We start from the raw sequence: 21,309 nt of genomic DNA on the forward strand, positions 1-21,309 counted from the left end.
TCATTTATATGATTTCATCTAGTGGTTTTTCTTTTTCTTTTTGCCTTTTTAAACAATGATGAGATATAACACAGGAAAATGAGCAAGACAGAGAATGCTTTATCTAAAGAAAAATCTCAAACGGCCATCACCAACGTTAAAAACTAGAACAGTGCTAGCAGCTCAAGACTCTGCCTATACTGCCCACCCACTCACCATCACCTTCTCCCCTCCTGAGATGACTACTATCTTGAGTCTTACAGTTATTACTTTTTTGTGTTTATTGGTACTCCATCAGCTGAGCATGCATCCATAAGCACTATAGTTTTTGCTGGCTTGGGTTTTAAGCTTCATTTGAATGGAATGGTACAGTAAGTACTCCTTTGGGTATGGCTTCTTAGTTCAACATAACATTTTTTAGAGATTCATCTTTGTTGTTCCCCACAGAGAAAGTTTCTTCATCTCCTTCAAGTATAGTATTGCATTTAAGAATATACCACAATTAATTTACGCATCCTACTTTTGATGGATATTTGGGTTTTTACCAGTTTTTAGCTATTATGAATGAAACTGCTATGAATATTGGTGTACATATTTCTTGGTACACATGTGCATGCATTTCTATTGGGAGTGAAATTGCTGGGTCATAGAGTTTGTGGATATTCAACTTTAATAGATAATGCCAGTTTTTGCTCCTTATAACCTTTCTTATCTTGGACATCAAAAACTGAATATGGTTGAACCCGGTATTTTAATAGGAACTCTCCAGAAGTCTGAATATCATGCCTTTGATTTTAGGATTATGTTTAAGAGTTGGGCTCTAGGTGGAGAGCATGGGAACCCCTGCCCCCCAGATGTACCCTTAACTGGCATGTAGTGTAGACATATAGCTTAAAAATATTTTAAAAAATAATAAGAAAAAAGAAAAGAAATGAGTACTTCTATTCTTTGGCTTCCGTGGTGGCGCAGTGGTCGAGAGTCCGCCTGCCGATGCAGGAGACACGGGTTCGTGCCCCGGTCCGGGAAGATCCCACATTCCGCGGAGCGGCTGGGCCTGTGAGCCATGGCCGCTGAGCCTGCGCGTCCGGAGCCTGTGCTCCGCAACGGGAGAGGCCACAACAGTGAGAGGCCCCCGTACCGCAAAAAAAAAAAAAAAAAAAAAAAAAAGAATACTTCTATTCTTGTAGTCCAGTATTCATTTAAACGTAGAAAGAACCACAGGAGTGCCAAGAAATCAGCTGGGTTAAGCTGGGCAAAAGCAGCGATCTAGGAGACTACTCCAGGAGACTCTGGAACCAGCGTCTACACCGCCCGGCGAGGTGAGGTCTCTCAACTGTTTGGGCTCAGACTCCAAGACGGTCCTGGAGCTGGTTCTGCGAGGCAGAAACGCACGAGTGGTAGCCCATAGCGCGGATGAATACGCGAGGGGCAAGACCAGGGGCGGAGGTGCGCAGGCCGGGGCGGAGGTGCGCGCGCGGCTTGTTGCTGGGCGACGGCGCGCATTCTTCCTTCCCAGAGAGGTGGTGCGAGCTCACCCGGCAGCTCAGCCCGGGAAAGGCCGCTTGGATACTGGGCCGGGCGGTGGTCCTGACAACCTCCCCGCCCCCTGAATGGGAGCAGAGGCGCCCCGGGAGGCGGGTGAGAGGAGGACGCGCACTGGGGCGCAGGTAACTTCGTCTGGGAGGCTGTGGGAAGGAGTGGCTGCGATACTGGGGCGGAGAAGTTGTCTCCTCAGTTCCGCCCCTCTAATCTCCACGAAAATCAGGGCGGAAAACAGGGCTGAGGTTGGAGAAGGGATTGGGGCTGGGAGCAAGGGTTGAGGAGGAGCTGAGAGGTGTGAAAATCTGGTGGGAGGGAATAATGGGTAGATTGTGACGACTGGGCTGTAGGGAAAAGAATGAGTAAGAAAGGCAAAACAGGAGGAGGAATCGGAGGGGCGGTGGGGAGGGCGAAAGGTCACAGTGGAGGGAATTTAATTATCCAACTCCCTGGCCTTTTCTGCTATCCCTTGACAGGGGGCTGGTTGTTTTGGACAAACCTTAAACACCGTTAGGTGACCTCCCCCACTGAGGTCAGTGTGTCTAACTTCGGAATAGGGAGCTGTTTCCTGAGTGTGGTCCTAAAACTCTTCGGTAGGCAGTGGGACACTCTAGGCTTAATTCAATAATTATTTGGTATCGAAGGCCACAGATCCACAGTCAATCTATTGGGGACTACCACTGCAGGCATCTAAAGAAGTTCAATAATTCTTTTTTATTTTTAACATTCAAATATAAAAGTTTAACGTTTTCCCCCCATTTACAACTTTATAGAGGTATAATTTGTATTCAATAAGCTGTACAAAATCTATGGTTTGTATGATCAGGTGTACAATTTGATGAGTTTTGGCAGATGTGTACACTTTTGAAACAATTACTGCAATAAAAATAACAGAACCTTTTTCATTCTTCTACTGCTTCTACTGCTTCTACTGCTTCTGCTGTCCACCCCTGCTCTCACCCTCTCCTACTGCCCCCAACCAACTACAGATCTGTTGTGTAACACCATAGAATTGGTTGCATTTTCTGTCAGTTTATATAAATGGAAGCATCCAATATATACTCTTTTGTGTCTGGGTTCCTTTATGCAGCATAATGATTTGCCAGGACCTTTGCCTTGATTACTGAATAAACTGAGTTTCGAAATTGGGTAGTGTAAGTCTTCTACTTTTTCTTTTTAAAAATCACTTTAGCTGTTTTAAGACCTTTGAATTTGTGTATACAGTTTATAATCAGCTTATAATTTCTAGAAAAAAGCCTGCTGTGCTGTAATTTTGATTGGGAATGCATGGAATCTATAGGTCTTTTTGGGGAGAATTGCCATTTTAACAATATTGAGTCTTCCAGTTTATGAACATGGTTCCTAAATTTATGTAGATCTTTAATTTCTTTTAGCAGTGTTTTGTGCTTTTCAGTGTAGAGATTTTAGACATCTTTATTAGATTAATTCTTAAGTACTTTATGTTTCGGGGGGGCATTATTTTCCAATTTTTTGATGCTAGTATATAAAAATACAATTGGTTTTGTATGTTAACCTTGTATTGTAAGACTTAGATAATTCACTCATTAGCACTAGTAATTGTTTTGTAGATTCCTTGAGATTTTTAACCTGAAAATCATGTCACCTGCAAATAGGGACAGTTTTACTCTTTCCTTTTCAGTCTTAATTCCTTTTATTTCTTTTCCCTGTCATGTTGCAATGGCTAGGACCTCTAGTACAATGTTGAATAGATGTGTTAAGAGTCGAGGCATTTTTGCTAGTTTTCAGTTTTAGGGGGAAAGCAAAAATAAAATGTTAGCTGCAAGCTTTTTGTAAATTCTCTTAATCAGATTGAGGATATTCCCTATGATTCATAGTTTTCCCAGAGTTACTTATTTATTTTTATCACAGAGGGTGTTGGATTTTTTCATGTGATTTTCCACTACCTATTGAAATGATCATATTTTTTTTCTCCTACACTTTGTTAATGTTGTGAATTATATTGATTTTTAAATGTTAGATCAATTTTTAAACTCTGGGATAAACTCTGTATGATCAGGATATATTATTCTTTTCAAAAATATATTTTCAGATTTATTTGATATTTTATTAAAAGTTTTTGCATCTATGTTTATGAGGGATATTGGTACATAATTTTCCTTTTTTAAAAGAATGTCTTTGTCAGGTTTGGTATTAGGGTTATGCAAATCTCAAAAAATGAGTTCCTCCCTCTTCTATTTTCTGAAAATATTTGTGTAAGATTGATGTTATTTGTTTCTTGAGTGTTTGAGAGAACTATCTGGTCCTGGAGATTTCTTTGTGGTAAGATTTTTGGCGATGACTACATTGATTAGTATAGAACTATTAAGATTTTCAGTTTCTTATTTTTTTTGTTTGTTTCTTATTTTAATTTTGGTAAGTTGAAGTTTTCAGAGGTTTGCCCATTTCACCTAAATTATTGGATTTGTTAGCATAAAGTTATCATATTCTCTTATTATCCTTTACTATCTTTAGGATCTGTTGTGAAATCCTTTTTTCATTGCTGATATTGGTGATTTTTGTTCTCTTTTATTTTTGAACAGTCTAGCTAGGGGTTATAAAAATTTTATTGATTCATTTTAAAGAACTAGCTCTTGGCTTTGTTAATTTTCTCAATTTTTTTTCTGTTTTCTAATTGATTGATATATGTCCTTATACTTATATCCTTCTATTTACTTTGGGTATACTTTACTCCTCTTTTTCTAGATTCTTAAGGTGGAAACTTAGGTTACTGATTTTAGACCATTTTTTCTTTCTGATTTAAGCATTTAAGCTGTACTTTTCCTTCTAACCAGTGCTTTAGCTGTACCCCACACATTCTGATATATCGTATTTTTACTATTATTAAGTCTAAAATATTTTTTAAGATTCAATAATTTTTTGTATTCCATTTTTATTATCTATTAACTTTTTTATTACACCTTTTTGTATTACTTTAAAAATTTGTTTCTCGGGGAATTCCCTGGCAGTCCAGTGGTTAGGACCCAGTGCTTTCACTGCGGTGGCCTGGGTTCAGTCCCTGGTCAGGGAACTAAGATCCCACAAGCCACAAGAAAATTTTTTCTCTAGGAATTACAATATATATCCTTAACATTCCATGGTCTAGAGTTAATATTGATCTAGTTCACATAAAATGCAGAAATATTAACAACCATAGTTCCCTTACCCACCCCCTCCCAGTCTCTTTAGTTGTCATATGCATTACATCTATGTATACAAACATCACATGAGACAATGTTGTCATATGTATGCAAACACCCCATGAGACAATGTTCATACAATTTTAAAAAACATGATAAAAGATGGTTTTTTAAATGTACCCAGATATTTGCCATTTCTGATCTTCTTCATTCATTCCTGAAAAATTTGATTTTCCACTCCTTTAATTTCCCTTCAGCCTGAAAAACTTTCTTTAACATTTCTTGTAGTTTTAGTCTGCTGGTGAGTAATTCTCTTAGTTTTCCTGTATCTGAATGTGTCTTCATTTTGCTTTCATTTTTTTAAAAAATAAATTTATTTTTGGCTGCATTGGGTCTTCGTTGCAGTGCGCGGGCTTCTCATTGCAGTGGCTTCTCTTATTGCAGAGCACAGCGCGCGGGCTTCAGTAGTTGTGGCTTAGTTGCTCCGTGGCATGTGGGATCTGCCCGGGCCAGGGCTCGAACCCGTGTCCCCTGCATTGGCAGGCGGATTCTTAACCACTGCGCCACCAGGGAAGCCCCTGCTTTCATTTTTTAAATAATATGCTTGCTAGATATCTAATTCTGGGTTGGCAGTTTTTTTGTCTTTTAGCATGTTACAAACCTTGTTTCACTGTCCTTTGGTCTCAGGGATGTTTTGTGGGAAGTCCATGGTCATTTGAATTATTTCCCTGTAATTAATGTGTTGTTTTTCTGTTTCCTTCAGTATTTTATCTTTGTTTTTGGTTTCCAGCAGCTTACATGGATTTTCTTTATCCAGCTTGGAATAAAATCTTCTTTATTCCAAGCTTCTTGAATCTATAAATTTATGTATTTCTCCAAATTTGGAATATTCTCAGACATCATTTCTTCAAATATTCTTTCCACTCCATTCTGCCCTCTCCTTTTGGAATACTGATAATCCATATGTTAGAGCTTTTGATATTTTTTCACAAGGCTCTGAGGACTTTTTTTTTCCTTAAAACTTTTTTTTCTCTCTTTTAAATATTGGATACTTTCTGTTAATTTATCTTCCAGTTTACTGACTCTTTTCTCTGACACCTCCACTCCATTAGTAAAATTTTTATTGACAATATTATATTTTTTCAGATATAAAATTTCTATTTATTTCTCTGCTAAGATTTTTTCTTTTTATTCTTCTTTAACATATTTTCCTTTACTTCATTGAGCATAGTTAAGCTATGAGCTGCCTTAAAGCCCTTGTTTAATAATTTCAACATCTGGGTCATCTTTGGACTGGCATCTGTTAATCTTTGCTCTTGACATTGGGTCATATTTTCCTGAATCTCTTTATGCCAAGTATTTTTTTATTATACCCTGGACATTGTGAATGTTTGACTGTGTAAACTCTGGGTTCTGTTATATCCCTCTGAAGAATGTTTACTTTTTTCATTTAGCAGGCAGTTCACCAGGTTAGACTCGCTGTAAGCTCCATCTCGTTCCCTGTGGTTGGAGGTTAAGTTCAGCTAAATCTCAGTTCAGCTCTTTAAGACTTTGCCTCTATTTTCTATATCATTTTTAACCAGCACAATATAAGTGTTAGGTACTATTATTGAGCTTTGAGTTTGTCCCATAAGTGTAATGTTCAGAGGTCAGTCTAGACTTGTGTGGGGTTTAAGCACAGAATTGGGGGATTAACTTCTCTGGTTCTCTCTCCTTTGGGATTTCTCTCTCACTCCTCAGTGGTGGTTGTTGCCTGGGCTCTTTTCTCTAATTCTTCTGGCCAGAATGAGGAAGAGCTTTCTATCAAAGTCTTTGCCACCTGCATTATGCCATCCTTCAGTATGGAAAGCATTTAGGGAAAAGCCACAATAAGCCTGGAAACTCACCTTCAGGTCAGTGTTTCTATAAGTTTTAACTGTTCTCCACAACCTGCCTGCTTTTGTTTACTTCTAAGAATCCTCAGGTAGTTGTTCTTTATATTTTGTCTGGAGTTTATAAATTATTGTTAATGTGGGATTGGTCTGTAAGATGTAGATGTGAAACTCCAACAAAGTGCTTTTGAAATTGAGAACATGCAACATTTTTCATGTCAAAAGCATGATGATAATAATTAAGAAAAAAACCTCTCCTTTCATCTTCCTGTTTTGGCTATTTAAGCAATTAGATGAAGGAAGTCCAAGAAGGAAAGATAAAACGTGGGGAGAAGAAAAAGGCAGGGAGAGCATTTTGCTGTTCTATTACCTATTAGATATTTATGTATGCATGTATTTTGTATGTATCTATATGTATTCACAGGGTATGGACATACTCTAGTTACTGGTTATAAAGAGTTAAGTTATGTTTTTATAGTCATTGAAATTTCTGTGGGCTTCTGAATAGTTAAGAAAAAAATCTTTTCTGAGCTTAAAAACATCTTTTCTCTATTTTATTTTATTTTTTCGTTTGTTTTTAAAATTTATTTATTTGTTTATTTTTATTTTTGGCTGCTTTGGGTCTTTGTTGCAGTGCGTGGGCTTTTCTCTAGTTGTGGAGAGCGGGGACTACTCTTCGTTGAGCTGCGCGGGCTTCTCATTGCGGTGGCTTCTTTTGTTGTGGAGCACGGGCTCTAGGCACATGGGCTTCAGTAGTTGTGGCACATGGGCTCAGTAGTTGTGGCTCGCAGGCTCTAGAGCACAGGCTCAGTAGTTGTGGCGCACCAACTTAGTTGCTCTGTGGCATGTGGGATCTTCCTGGACCATGGCTTGAACTCGTGTCCCCTGCATTGGCAGGCGAATTCTTAACCACTGTGCCACCAGGGAAGCCCAGGTTCTCTCTATTTTCTATATCACTTTTAAACCAGCACAATATGTGTTAATTACTATTATTGATATTATTAGGATTAAAGACAGCAAAACACGTATTATAGAAAGTGTGGGATAATAGAAAAAATTGCTGTTATCCTGTGTCTTAGCAAAATCATTAAAATATTTGTATATTTCCTTTTAGACTTTTTCATAAATTATAATCAGTGTGCAAACAGATCTCATTTCTACCATTGATGTTACAAAAAAAAATATGGTTTTCAGAATATTTTTATCTTCCTTGCAATGCTGAAGATTTTACTAGATGAGATAGGCTGTCTTTGGACATTTCTTCTGGAACTTTGGTGCTGTGTGTTGGGAGTTGATGTTGGTGTGAAATTTAGGAAGTGAATTGAGATATCTGGCTATGGACTCAAGAAAACCTAAATCTTGTCCTTAATGGGTCACTCTTCCCACCAAAGTGCCTGTATATAGGTGACTATATATAGGAAGAGGTCAAGGACAACTAATTCGTATAACCAGCTGGGGCTTTGGCTCAGTTCCCAATGCAATACTCTGATGGGCTAGGCCCTGTGTGAGGTGTTCATGTGACTTGGAACCAAGTCATCTGGTAGTCTGCTTTATTTATTTCTCCTTTAGTTAGAGTCTAGAGCAGAGTTCTGGATCTTCTGTTCTAACAGGAGGAACAATCACACCTGCAAGAACCAGAGAGCAACCTGTCTCAGAGTCTAGAGAATTCACACAGGTAGCCCTCCCTGGACCTTTAGCTGTTTTGGGCTGAGAGCTTCCTTTTTATGTCTGACCAGACTTGGCGGGAGAGGAGAGAAGGCTGGCTCTTGGCCTTTCTGACTACCTCACTGCTCAGGCATTGAACCTCTGGTGGAGGAGGAAGGAAAAGGTAGAGAGTTCCAATAGTTGGGAAGGAAGAGGAGAGTGAAATTACTGCTCAGGTTGCAAAGATTTCAAGCACATTCTGTCCCATTTCAAAGTGCAGGGTAAACAGTCAACCTAGATAGTGAGCAGCAGGTGTGACCCTGGATGTAGATTAGTACTGTATGTAGATGTAGATTAGCACATGTATGTATGTAGATTAGTATGTAGATTAGTACTTCCTCCTTTTGGGACAGCTACGTTATTTTTCCTTGAGTATCTCCAAACCAGAACTAGTCTCTTTCTTTTAATAAATTGCTAGCAAAAAAAGACAGCATGTTATTTTCCCATGAGATTGGATGTTTAAAAATCATTTTATACATTTTGTAGTGTTAAGGTGTGGTTGGGGGTGATAAAGGCACTGGCTTTGATGGATTGGCCCGTTTAACAATGGGATACCACCTACCTTGAAAACACAATAGAAGTTCCATTTCCTATTGGTTCATCTTTACATATAAAGAACAACTTTCCTATGAAGAACTCAAGGGAGCGTACTGAGAAATGTTAAACAATGACCTACTTGTTAAACTTCAATAGCAAACCAAGGGCCTGAGAGAAGTTGGAAAGGAATACAAAGCAGAAGTAAGAAACAAAAGGGAAGTGCAGTTGAGAGAGTCAAATCAGATTCCCATCAGGTACTAATGTGTTTCTGGTCTGTACTCTGTTCCAGTTACTACCTTTCAGTCTTTTGTAGGAAGAAATGCAGATGGTGTCAGTATGAGCATATTACCACCTGTGCAAACAATAAACAGCCAAAACACTATGAGGTGGATTTTACAACATTTTTTAAATAAGGAAACTTCCTTAAGGGCTTTAGAAGTCATTTCGTTTTTTTTTTTTTTTTATGTATTTATTTTTGGCTTCATTGGGTCTTTGTCGCTGCGTGCAGGCTTTCTCTCACTTCAGTGAGCGGGGGCTACTCTTCATTGTGGTGCGCGGGCTTCTCATTGCGGTGGCTTCTCTCGTTGCGGAGCACGGGCTCTAGGCGCACAGGCTTCAGTAGTTGCGGCATGCGGGCTCAGTAGTTGTGGCTCGCGGGCTCTAGAGCGCAGGCTCAGTAGTTGTGGCTCACGGGCTTAGTTGCTCTGCGGCATGTGGGATCTTCCCAGACCACGGCTTGAAGCCATGTCCCCTGCATTGGCAGGCGGATTTTTAACCACTGCGCCACCAGGGAAGCCCTAGAAGTCATTTCTAATGTTCATATTCTACGGCTTGGAAAAGAGGCAACAGATGATTATTTTCACTTTTTAATAAGAAATCTTGTTATGGATAGTATTAAATTGTCCAAGGTCTAGTCACTGGTGGAGCTGGGTGGAGAAAGAAAGCCTATTGATTCCCAGATGAGAGCTCTGTCATATAGCAGGGTCTTGAATTGGAGAACCAAAAATGGCTATTTTAGTGATTAAAAGCAATATGACTTTATTTAGAGGCTAAATAGGATGTTTTCTTCATATTGCTCTCACTACATGATAAACGAAGAAATCTAATTGTAAAAATAACTCTTATGAGGTGATATAAAAGAAATTCAACCAAGAAATGTGGGCAGGTGATAAGCAAAGAAATGCAAAGGAACATAAGAAAATATTTCTTTCCATATTTGTTTTAACCCATTGTATTTTGGCATAAAGTGCAGTAATCCCCCTCACCACCCACCCCTACCCCCATCATAGTCAACCAATTGCCTCAGCACAATCTATTGATTAATTCTTCTTTTATCACCAATTTAATGCTGTTATTATAATATAACCCATATTATTCTTAATTCTTTTGCTCATTCAGTTTACATGTGGATTCTATCGGCAGTGTTTCAATTTTAATTCTTATATCCATATGAGTTTTAATTATCTTGCTGGACAAGGGCTCCCTCATTTCTCTTTTTCAAAATTTTGGCTAATCTACCCTGTTTATTATTTCAAATGAATCCAGAATTACTTTTCAAATTTCAAAATATCATTTTTCAGTTTTGATTATGATGGCATTAAACCAGTACAGTATTTTGGGAAGACCTGATAAAATTAAAATATTTGGTCTTCTTACCAAGGAACATTAACTGCCTATTTAGTAGAGTCTTTCTTCTATGTCCTTCAGTAAAATTAAAAAATTTATTCATGCAGTTTCAGCACATTTCTTGTTATGTTTACTCCTAGATATTTACTCCTTTAAAAAAATTATACATGGAATTTTACCATTATGCTTTTGGTGTAAAGGAAGTTATTGGGGGTTTTTTTGTATTAATTTAAAAAACTTAAATGCCTTGCAGACCTCTATTATAATTCTAAACAGTTCTTTTAGTGCTTATGTTTTCTAGGTAGATAATCACATTTGCAAATAATGATGATATTCCAGAGGTATTTCTGCTTTATTATTTTATTTTATTTTCAAAGAACCTTGGCCTTGGGTTTTCTAAGAAATAAGTAAATCAGTTTTTCTAATTCATTACTTTCGCTTTTATTTTCATTGTTTTACCCTTATTTCTTGACACTCTTCTCTCCTTGGGTTCTATGGAACTCTCTGCTCATTTTCCCAACTCTGATTGCTCTAGCTCCTCCCACCTCCCACCTGTGAGTGTCGGAAGACTCTGTCATTAGCCATTCTCTATTTGTATTTCTTGTTATCCTGGCTTTTGGTATTGATCCCAGAGCTTTCAAGATCTCAAAATTCACTTGTAATCATAGATAGCTGGCTCTGCTGAATAGCCTAAGTTTTTCTTTTATATTGTGATAATACACATAAACATAAAATTTACCATCTTAACAGTTTTAAGCGTAAAGTTCAGTGACTAGCAACAGCTTTCTTATGTACTTGGTTATGACCAAGACTTCATCAAAGCGATTCAAAGTTGCTATTTTATTTATTCCTAGTCATTGGCCAGATCCTATCAGTTTTACCTTATATAGTATTTTCACTCGGCTCTGTTACCAAACCCCAGGCCTTAGGCCTTGCAGACTCATACTTGCCCTCTCTCTATTCTTTCTCCTACTTAACATTAGTATCCCCCAAGCCCCAGAACCTATCAAGCCACTTTTCTGTTAAAAGATTTTGAATGGTTTCCAGTAGCCCACAGAAAAAGTACAAACACTTGGCATTCAGGGCCTCCTGATCTCACTGCAGCCTACCTTGTGGCTGATCACCTCTCTCCCTTCATACACTCTGCTTTATTTCTTGTCAAACATTGAGGCAAGTGGGCTGGGTAAGAAATGGAGACACCCGGGGCCAGCTGGAGAAGTAAAGGGAAATTGCTACCCTGCCACAAGACTAGGGATTTGGCTCTTGAATTGCCAGGGCCTTCATTTTTTTTTTCCCAGAGAAACTGCAAATCTGCATTTTTATATGAAAATCTCTCAATTTAAAATTGTTGGCTATGAATTAATATTTTTGAAAAACCCTGAGCAATTGAAAAACATGTTTGCAGGCAGGATCCAGGAGACATTTGACCTCTGTTCTCTCTTCTTGGCAGTATTACTTTAGATTTTCTGTGCCTATGTGGAGTGTGGTCTCTCTTGCCTGGAATTGGGGCGCTACATTATAGTCTAAAGAAACATTAAAGTAAACCCAGTAGGGGTTTCGGAAACTCTCACTGTGAAAATGTTACTGATTTAAAGGTTTTTCATTATTCCTGTGAAAAGGCCAATAGTTGGACTTACAATGATATAAACGAATACTACCCATCGTGCTTCAGCAAGCACAGTGAGCGCTCTACCATGAGAAGCTTTTTTGAGCTGGAATTTTGTTTATCAGTAGTTTTCATGTATATGTGTATAATATTTATTTTTATTTCACAGGACAAATTAGTCCAGATGTCCACGATTTCCAAGCACTTTGGACTGAAATACAAAGAAGAATCGTACATCTTTAAAGAGCTTGAGAAGGTTCGCAAGGAGACTAAAAAGGAATTTCTCCAATTCAAGGAGAAGTTGGCCTCCAAGCCGGCTGTGGGTGAGGTCCCTGTTTTCGGCCTCCGGGTCCCCGGCCCGGCCCGGCATGGGGGGAAGTGGAGCGTTTCCCGTGCCAGACCCCAAAAGCCATCAGGCTCCCCTCGGGCCAAAGGCCATGCGCCCCTCGCTGCGGCCCTCCCGCAGCCAGCGCCCCGAGGCGCAGCGCGGCCCCCGGGCCCGAGCGAGGCGGCCGCTCCCGGGAAGACCCGGCCCTTCTGCCCCCAGGACTTCTACTTGCGGAGCTCCGCGTTCCTCTGGCACCGGCCCCAGAAGAAGCCGCCGGTCATCGCCTCCAGGGCGGGCACGTCCAGACCCGTGGTCCTGATGCCGCCACCTGCGCCCAGGGGGAAGGCCCGGGCGCACCAGGGCGCCAGGAACCCACGGCCCGCGGGCGCCAAGCCGGTCCTCGACCCGGCCGGGGGCCGCGACGCGAGCCAGGAACCGGCTCGGCTCGCGGAGGCCCGCAAGGCCAGAGAGAGGAAGGGAGGCTCCCTGTCCGGAGACGAGGGAGACTCGGAGGCGGCCGGCCGGCGGAGGAAAGTGAGGATTCACACCCGCCTCCTGCGCGAGGGCTCGCGCGACGAGTCGCGGGAAGCCCCCGTGTCGGTTTTCAAAACCGACCGCGAGAGAAATCCGCAGAGCGACGCGCGGGAGGCCGCCCCGCAGGCCCCGCAGCCCATGCGAGCGGTCCCGACATCCATCGAGATCATCGCCTCGCTTCAGTCCGACACCCAGCTGGCCTCCGACCAGAGCATCAAAGAGCTCATCCAGAGCGTCCTCAGCCAGAACTACGACATTAAAATGGAAGTAGGTGACCCAAAAGAAGAGTAGTATTTCACCTGGGTAAATGTAACTTAAGGATACAAACATAAAATCAGTGCATGTGGTGTGTTATAAGCTAGACAAAACGCTGGGGCGTTATTCAGGTTCTTTGAATTTTGAATTTTCCATCGAGGGAGTATATCCTCTTTAAAAAGTGAAAATAATTGAGAGTATATTTCAAAAACTGGTACAAAGAACATTAGTTTTTTGACCTGATTAATGCATCACTGGTAACCTTTCCTTTCAGTCTTTGTGATTATTTAGTATTGATTTAGCAGATGTTTTATATGAAAGAGTCTTTTTCTGTACAGTTTATTATTATTAACAGTGAATCTATATCTTAAGAAGGTCAGTATATTACTAATAAGTTGAATTTATAAGAATTCTGTACTATTTTCAGTGAAAACCGTTCTCTTAAAATATCTTTTAAAAATTTACTTTCTAGGTCTTCCCAATTATAGAGACTATAAGTGATTATTTGTCCCAATGACAACCCCATCAGGTGGGTACCCACAAGAGCCCCATTTTACATAAGAGGCTTCCTGGCTTTAGTGAGGTTAAGAGGATTGGCTCACAGTCCTGCAACTAAGGCAGAGCAGAGCTGGGATTCCATCCCAGCTGGTCACACCCCAGAGAGTAGACTGGAACCATGCCAGGGCTGGCTATTTGTTGATTGTGATGTGCCCCCAGCAGGGAGCAAAGCTAGATAGGGTCATAGTTTAAGATATTTTGTTCATTATATAGACTTTGCCTTGACAGGGACCTTCAAAGTAAAAATAATAGCAGGGGAATCTGAGTCCCACACAGAAAGAGAGAGAGGGAGAGACGGAGGGAAGAAGGGAAGGAGGAAAGGACAGAGAGAGAGAGAGAGAGAGAGAACTTTTTTTTTTTTTGAGAATGGTAATGAGAATGGCACTTAGGGGGGAAGAAGATTCTATTACTGTTCTTGGCTGCAGCTCCAAACCTCTTGTTAGTACACAGAATACTGCTGCCACATTATGTCTTTAAAATAGTTTCAGCCCAGAATATACTCTTGGCTGTGATTTAAGGAATGTGATCCTAAAGCCCATTAGGGAAACAAAAACGTGTAAGGACAAGAGTCCCCAGTGTCGTCTTTGACCTAATGTTTGTCGGCAGAATGGGACAAATGTTTTCAGTTAAGACCCATATCTCGATACGGTTACTGAACAAGATCAGTGTGACTGCTCAGGCCGTTTCAAAATGGGTATTTCTAATTAAGTTTTCTGTGGGCCTAACAGAAAATGAATTAGGGATGCACACTGGAGAGCCTCAATGGAGAGAACAAAGCCTCATTGCCTGCCCCTGTGAGAAGAACTCTGTGACATAGTCAAGGCATGTGACATGAAGAGGGGCCTATATTAGAAGCTGGCTCGAGGTCCTGTACAGTTGGGGAAAGTTACACTTTTAGAGCAAGGCCCCATAGAGAAAGTACATTTTGAAGGGTTCAAATAGAATAGAATATAAGAAGGGAGTGTATCAGTGACGAATGGGCCCTGGGACAGTGAATTCTGTTCTTTCTGGTATTCCATTTCTCTTGTGTATCCTCTTCTGGTGCTTCAGCTACCTGAATTGTTTTATGTAGGAGAGTGGCCTGAAGGATTAGGGTCAGAAGCCAGGGTCACTAACTAGCCCCGCATTGTAAGACTTGGCCAGTTTCAAATGCCTCAGTCCCATCCTGCCTTCCATTGTATTGATTTTTTTGTGTAGCTAGATTTTGTTCTTGCTTTTAAAACTTTGCCTCTGCCTGCCCCCCACCCAACAATTCCAGAAGATGGAGCTGTGCATTATTTTGGTTTCAGAAGTTTTATTAGGGTGAGAAGAGAACAATGGGGAATTTGTCGAAATGGCTGTGGCTGGGTAGGTAAGAGAAAGCAATGAGAATGCAAGTGTAAAAGTGGTATCTAAATTATGATTTTAAAAATTCTTAAGATTACAATAAGGACACTTGTTTTAAACATTTGGAGTTTATATAAACAATGTTCTCCCCATGATAAGCAAGGAATATGGTTCTTTACTTTAGACATCTTAATTTGGAGCCAGTCCCTGGAGGGAAAGCCAAAGGATAAGACAGTCCTGGCAGGGTGTGCTGTCTCTGTTTAGAGTTTGGGCAGAGCCCTTTCAGACCTAGCATTCAGAGTTCCACAAACAATTACATAGGCCAAAAGGTGCACAGAATATCTAAAGATTAAACTCAGCTGTCAAATGTAGGTCAAACATCTAAACCAGGGTTTCTCAACCTTGGCACTTAACTTTTTGTTTGAATAATCCTTCGTTGTGGGTGGCTGTCCTGTAATTGTAGGATGTTTAGAATTATCCCTGGCCTCTACCCAGTAGATGCCAGTAGTTTGATCCTCTCGTCACCCTCCCCACCACCAAGTCATAACAATTGGAATATCTCTAGATGTTGCTGAATGAGACTCTGGGGAGAAGGGCAAAATCGCTCCCCTTTTAACCTCCCATCTAGTTAGGAACTACTGTCTTAAACAGTTTGCATACACTATAGCAGGAGGGATAGAAATGTTATAAGGGCCTATGTTTGTTTTACTGAGGAGTTCAATACTATCACTCACAAAATACATTCTAATTATATGAGACTGAAGTTCAGAGACTACCTTCCAGATATTAATTGAGGATGAAGGAATCAGCCCATCCTGGCTTCTGTCATGTGTAGTTGTTTTTGGCCATATAGCTCAAAAGAAAAATGGCTTAACATGACCCAGGTAAGAGGGAATTCATGTCCCAAGGTCTTTTATAAACAAATAATGTATAGCTCACAAGCAGATGTTTTATCATAAAACTTATGCCTGCCTTTAACTCTAGGGAAGATGAAACAGATGTACTTTTCCCTCTTCTTCCTGCTAAGTACAACTAAGTACAAACCTTAGATGTTATTTATAAAACAAACATGAGAAGACTCCAAAAGGTGGAGAGAAGCAAACTGGCTAGGGACTTTGGGATCCAAGGAATCACATAACCTGATGAGTTCTCAGGTTTTCTTTTGGTCTCATGTCTGCCAGATTTGGAGCTAAAGAAGCTGGCAACCGAAGAATGCCAATGGGTGCAGACAGAAAAAGCCCCAGCAAAAGCCTGCTCTCTTTAGCTAAGGATCAAGAAAGGGGCAGCCTAGCAAGATGAAACTTTTAGACAATAACTGTGCTACTTTAGTCAAACACCACAGAAAAACCTATGGCCCTATCCCCACCCCTGCCAGCCGGGGCTGAGGGGGGAGCCTAAACTTTCACTCTTACCAGGCTGAAACAAGGTACCCCAACTCCTTCCCTAATGATGTGGTGTTAGTGGAGAGTCAAGACTTTCAACACTGCCCGGCAGTAAAGAGGCTACCCTACCCACCCCCCACCCACCCCACACCCGTAGTGTCACTGGACGCCTTGTAGGGAACGGTAATGAGAGACTTCTGTCCCTCCCCACCAGGATGGTATCAGTAGAGGCCTAGTGGGGGCCAGAACTCCTACTCCTGCCCAGCAATAGCAGGGAGCCCCTTACCTCTGGTGCCAGTGGAGACCAAGCTGGGAATATGGACCACTATCCCTACCTGGCAGTAATGAGGCAGCCTTGGCCCTCCTCCTACTGCCCCTACTAGAGCAGTTTCAGAGGAATGTTTAAATAAGATCCAGACTCTCATAATACCCCAAATGTCCAGGTTTCAATAGAAAATCACTTGTCATACCAAGAACTGAGAACATTTAGACTTGGAAGAAAAAAAGACAATTAATACCAACATTGAGATGACTGAGATGTTAGAATTATCTGACAAAGATTTTAAAGAGGCCCTCAAAAAAAAAAAAAAGCCCCAATGAGCAATAATAATGAGCACAGTTGGAACAATGAGAAAAAGAGAAAGTCTTAGCAGAGAAATAGAAAGTCTCAGTAAAGAAAGAGAACATATAAAGAGAATCAAAGAAAAATTTTAGAACTAAAAAATACAGTAATTGAAATAAAACTCAATGGATGGCTCAAAAACTGAACGGAGGGGAGACAGTGGAAAGAATCAGTGAACACAAGGATGGAACAATACAGTTTTCTCAACCTGAACAACAGAGAGACAATAGACTGGGGAAAAAAAATAGAGCTTCAGGGACTTGTGGGACTATAACAGAAGATCTAACCTTCATGCCATCAAAGTCCTGGAAAATGACAAAAGCCCAAACCAAAGAAACCCAAAGGAATCCACACCAAAACATGTAATAGTCAAACTTTTGAAAACTAAAGAAAAAGAAAAAGTCTTTGAAAGCAATGAGAGAGAAGCAATGTGTTATGTATAGGGAAAAACAACTTGAATGACGGGATTTCTCATTGGAAACCATGGAGGCCAGAAGGATTGGCACAGCATTTTCAAATGCTGAAAGAAAAGCACTGTCCACCCAAAATTCGTATCTAGGGAAATTATCCTTCAAGAATGTAGGGAAAATCAAGACATTCTCAGATGAAGGAAAGCTAAGAGAATTTGTCACTTGCAGTCTTACCCTAAAAGGATGACTAAAGGAAGTTCTCTAAACAGAAAGGAATGATTAGAAGAAAGGACTTGGAACAAACACCAGGAAGAAAGAAAGAATATAATAAGCAAAAACTATGGCTAAATACAATAGACATTCCTTCTCCTCCTGAGCTTTTCAAATGTATTTGATGGTTGATGCTAAAATTATAATGCTGTTTGATGTGATTCTAAATGTATGTAGAGGAAATATTTAAGACAATTATAAATAGGGGAAGGTAAATAGATATAAAGGGAATATGGTTTCTATAGTTCACTCTAATTGGAAAATAACAATTCCAGTAGAGTGTAATAAGTTATGTATATATAATGTACAATCTGGAGCAGTGACCAAAAAAGCTATATAAAGAGATTCACTCAAAAAACATTATAGATAAATCAAAATAGAATTTAAAAATTTTAAGTAACCCACAGGAAGGCAGGTAAAATAAACATAAGCAAAAAGCAGAGAATAAAAAGAAAACAAGAAATAAAGTAGCAGTTTCAAACTCAAATATATCGATAGCTACATTAAAGGTAAATGGTCTACATATACTGATTGAAAGCAGAGACTGGCAAGTGGATTCTATATATAACCCAACTATATATTGTTTACAAGAAACATACTTCCAGTATAATGATATAGGCAGGTTTAAAATAAAGCATGAAAAAAACATCAGGCACACCTTATTCAAAAGAAAATAGGAGGGGCTATATTAACTTCAGTTAAAGTAGACTTCAGAACAAAGAAAATTACTAGAGACACAGTGGGCGTTATAATATGATAAAAGTTTCAATCCATTAAGAAGACAAAGCAATCCTAAATTTGTATGAACCAAACAACAGAGCTGAAAAAATATGTGAAGTAAAAACTGAAATAGATGAATCTACAGTCATAGTTGAAGATGTCAACACCATTCTTTCAACAATCGATAGAAAAGTAGACAGAAATTTCCCAAGAATATAGAACTCAACAACACCATCAAACATCAGGATCGAATCTACATTTTTAGAACACTGCATCTAACAGCAGCAGAAGGCACATTTTTGTCACTGTCCATGTGACGTATACTAAGACCATATCTGGTCCATAAAAATGAACGTCAGTAAGTTTAAAAGCATTGACATTGGGGGAGACCTTCAAGATGGCAGAGGAGTAAGACGTGGAGATCACCTTCCTCCCCACAAACACATCAGAAATACATCTACATGTGGAACAACTCTTACAGAACACCTACTGAATGCTGGCAGAAGACCTCAGACTTCCCAAAAGGCAAGAAACTCCCCACGTACCTGGGTAGGGCAAAAAAGAAAAAACAGAGACAAAAGAATAGGGATGGGGCCTGCACCTCTGGGAGGGAGCTGTGAAGGAGGAAAAGTTTCCACACACTAGGAAACCCCTTCAAGGGCGGAGATGGGGGGTGGTGGGGGAGGGAAGCTTTGGAGCCATGGAGGAGAGTGCAGCAACAGGAGTGCGTAGGGCAAAGCAGAGAGATTCCCACACAAAGGATTGGTGCCAACCAGCACTCACCAGCCTGAGAGGCTTCTCTGCTCGCCTGCTGGGACGGATGGGGGTTGGGAGCTGAGGCTCTGGCTTTGGAGGTCAGATCCCAGGGAGAGGACTGGGGCTGGCTGCGTGCACACAGCCTGAAGGGGGCTAGTGCACCACAGCTAGCCGGGAGGGAGTTCCAGAAAAAGTCTGAAACTGCCTAAGGGGCAAGAGACCATTGTCTTGGGGTGCGTGAGGAGAGGGGATTCAGAGCACCACCTAAACAAGCTCCAGAGACAGACATGAAAGGTAAAAACCCACCAGACCAAACAAATGAAGAGGAAATAGGCAATCTACTTGAAAAAGAATTCAGAGTAATGATAGGTAAAGATGATCCAAAATCTCAGAAATACAATGGAGAAAATACAAGAAATGTTTAACAAGGACCTAGAAGAAGGACCTATCAGCACAAACACCAGAGACAGGCACGAAATGCTAACACTGCTGCTGCAGCCACCAAGAATCCTGTGTGCAAGCACAGGTCACTATCCATACCTCCCCTCCCGGGAGCCTGTGCAGCCCGCCACTGCCAGGGTCCCATGATCCAGGGACAACTTACCCGTGACAACACACGGCACACCTCAGGCTGGTGCAACGTCACATTGGCCTCTGCCGCCGCAGACTCGCCCCGCATCCATACCCCTCCCTCCCCCCAGCCTGAGTGAGCCAGAGCCCCCTAATCAGCTGCTACTTTAACACCATCCTGTCTGGGTGGGGAACAGATGCCCTCAGGCGACCTACAAACAGAGGGGGCCCAAATCCAAAGCTGAACCTCAGGAGCTGTGCGAACAAAGAAGAGAAAGAGAAATTTCTCTGTGCAGCCTCAGGAGCAGCAGATTAAACCTCCACAAGAAATGACGTACCCTGCATCTGTGGAATACCTGAATAGACAACGAATCATCCCAAAATTGAGGCAGTGGACTTTGGGAGCAACTGTAGACTTGGGGTTTGCTTTCTGCGTCTAATTCGTTTTTGGTTTTATGTTTATCTTAGTTTAGTACTTAGAGCTTATTACCATTGGTGGATTTGTTTATTGATTTGGTTATGCTCTTTCTTTTATATATATATATAATGTGTATATATATATTTATATTTCCTTTTTCTCCTTTTTGTGAGTGTTATGTCTGTGCTTTTCTGTGTGATTTTGTCTGTATAGCTTTGCTTTTACCATTTGTCCTAGGGTTCTGTCAGTCCATTTTTTTTTTTTTTTAGTATGATTTCTAGCGCTTGTTGTCATTGGTGGATTTGTTTTATGGTTTGGTTGCTCAGACTTCCCAAAACCCGTGTGGCTGACAGGGTCTTGGTGCTCCAGCCAGGTATCAGGCCTGTGCCTCTGAGGTGGGAGAGCCGAGTTCAGGACATTGGTCCACCAGAGACCGCCTGGCTCCACGTAATATCAAACGGCGAAAGCTCTCCCAGAGATCTCCATCTCAACACTAAGACCCACCTCCACTCAAAGACCAGCAAGCTAGAGTGCTGGAAATCCTAGGCCAAACAACTAGCAAGACAGGAACACAACCCCACCCATTAGCAGAGAGGCTGCCTAAAATCATAATAAGCTCACAGATGCCCCAAATTACACTACTGGATGTGGTCCTGCCCACCAGAAAGACAAGATCCAGCCTCATCCACCAGAACACAGCCACCAGTCCCCTTCACCACGAAGCCTACACAACCCACTGAACCAACCTTAGCCACTGGGGGCAGACACCAAAAACAAAGGGAACTACGAACCTGCAGCCTGCAAAAAGGAGACCCCAAACACAGTAAGTTAAGCAAAATGAGAAGACAGAGAAACACACAGCAGATGAAGGAGCAAGGTAAAATCCCACCAGACCAAACAAATGAAGAGGAAATAGGCAATCTACCTGAAAAAGAATTCAGAGTAATGATAGGTAAAGATGATCCAAAATCTTAGAAATACAATGGAGAAAATACAAGAAATGTTTAACAAGGACCTAGAAGAACTAAAGAGCAAACAAAAAACGATGAACAACACAATAAATGAAATGAAAGATTCTCTAGAAGGAATCAATAGCAGAAAAACTGAGGCAGAAGAACAGATAAGTGACCTGGAAGATAA

General features: G+C 40.9%; 1 protein-coding gene across 1 annotated transcript in view; it reads left to right on the forward strand.

The window, feature by feature from the left end:
* Nucleotides 1–12,204: 12,204 nt before the first annotated feature.
* TTC6 (tetratricopeptide repeat domain 6) overlaps nt 12,205–21,309 on the forward strand; it is a gene marked incomplete at both ends in the record, with an annotated part of 227,725 nt that continues 218,620 nt past the window's right edge. Inside the window, 1 exon segment of the mRNA XM_079699166.1 lies at nt 12,205–13,149. Coding sequence (XP_079555292.1) covers nt 12,205–13,149 — 945 coding nt within the window.

The sequence above is a fragment of the Hyperoodon ampullatus genome, assembly GCF_949752795.1.
Source record: "Hyperoodon ampullatus genome assembly, chromosome: 3".
Taxonomy (NCBI): domain Eukaryota; kingdom Metazoa; phylum Chordata; class Mammalia; order Artiodactyla; family Ziphiidae; genus Hyperoodon; species Hyperoodon ampullatus.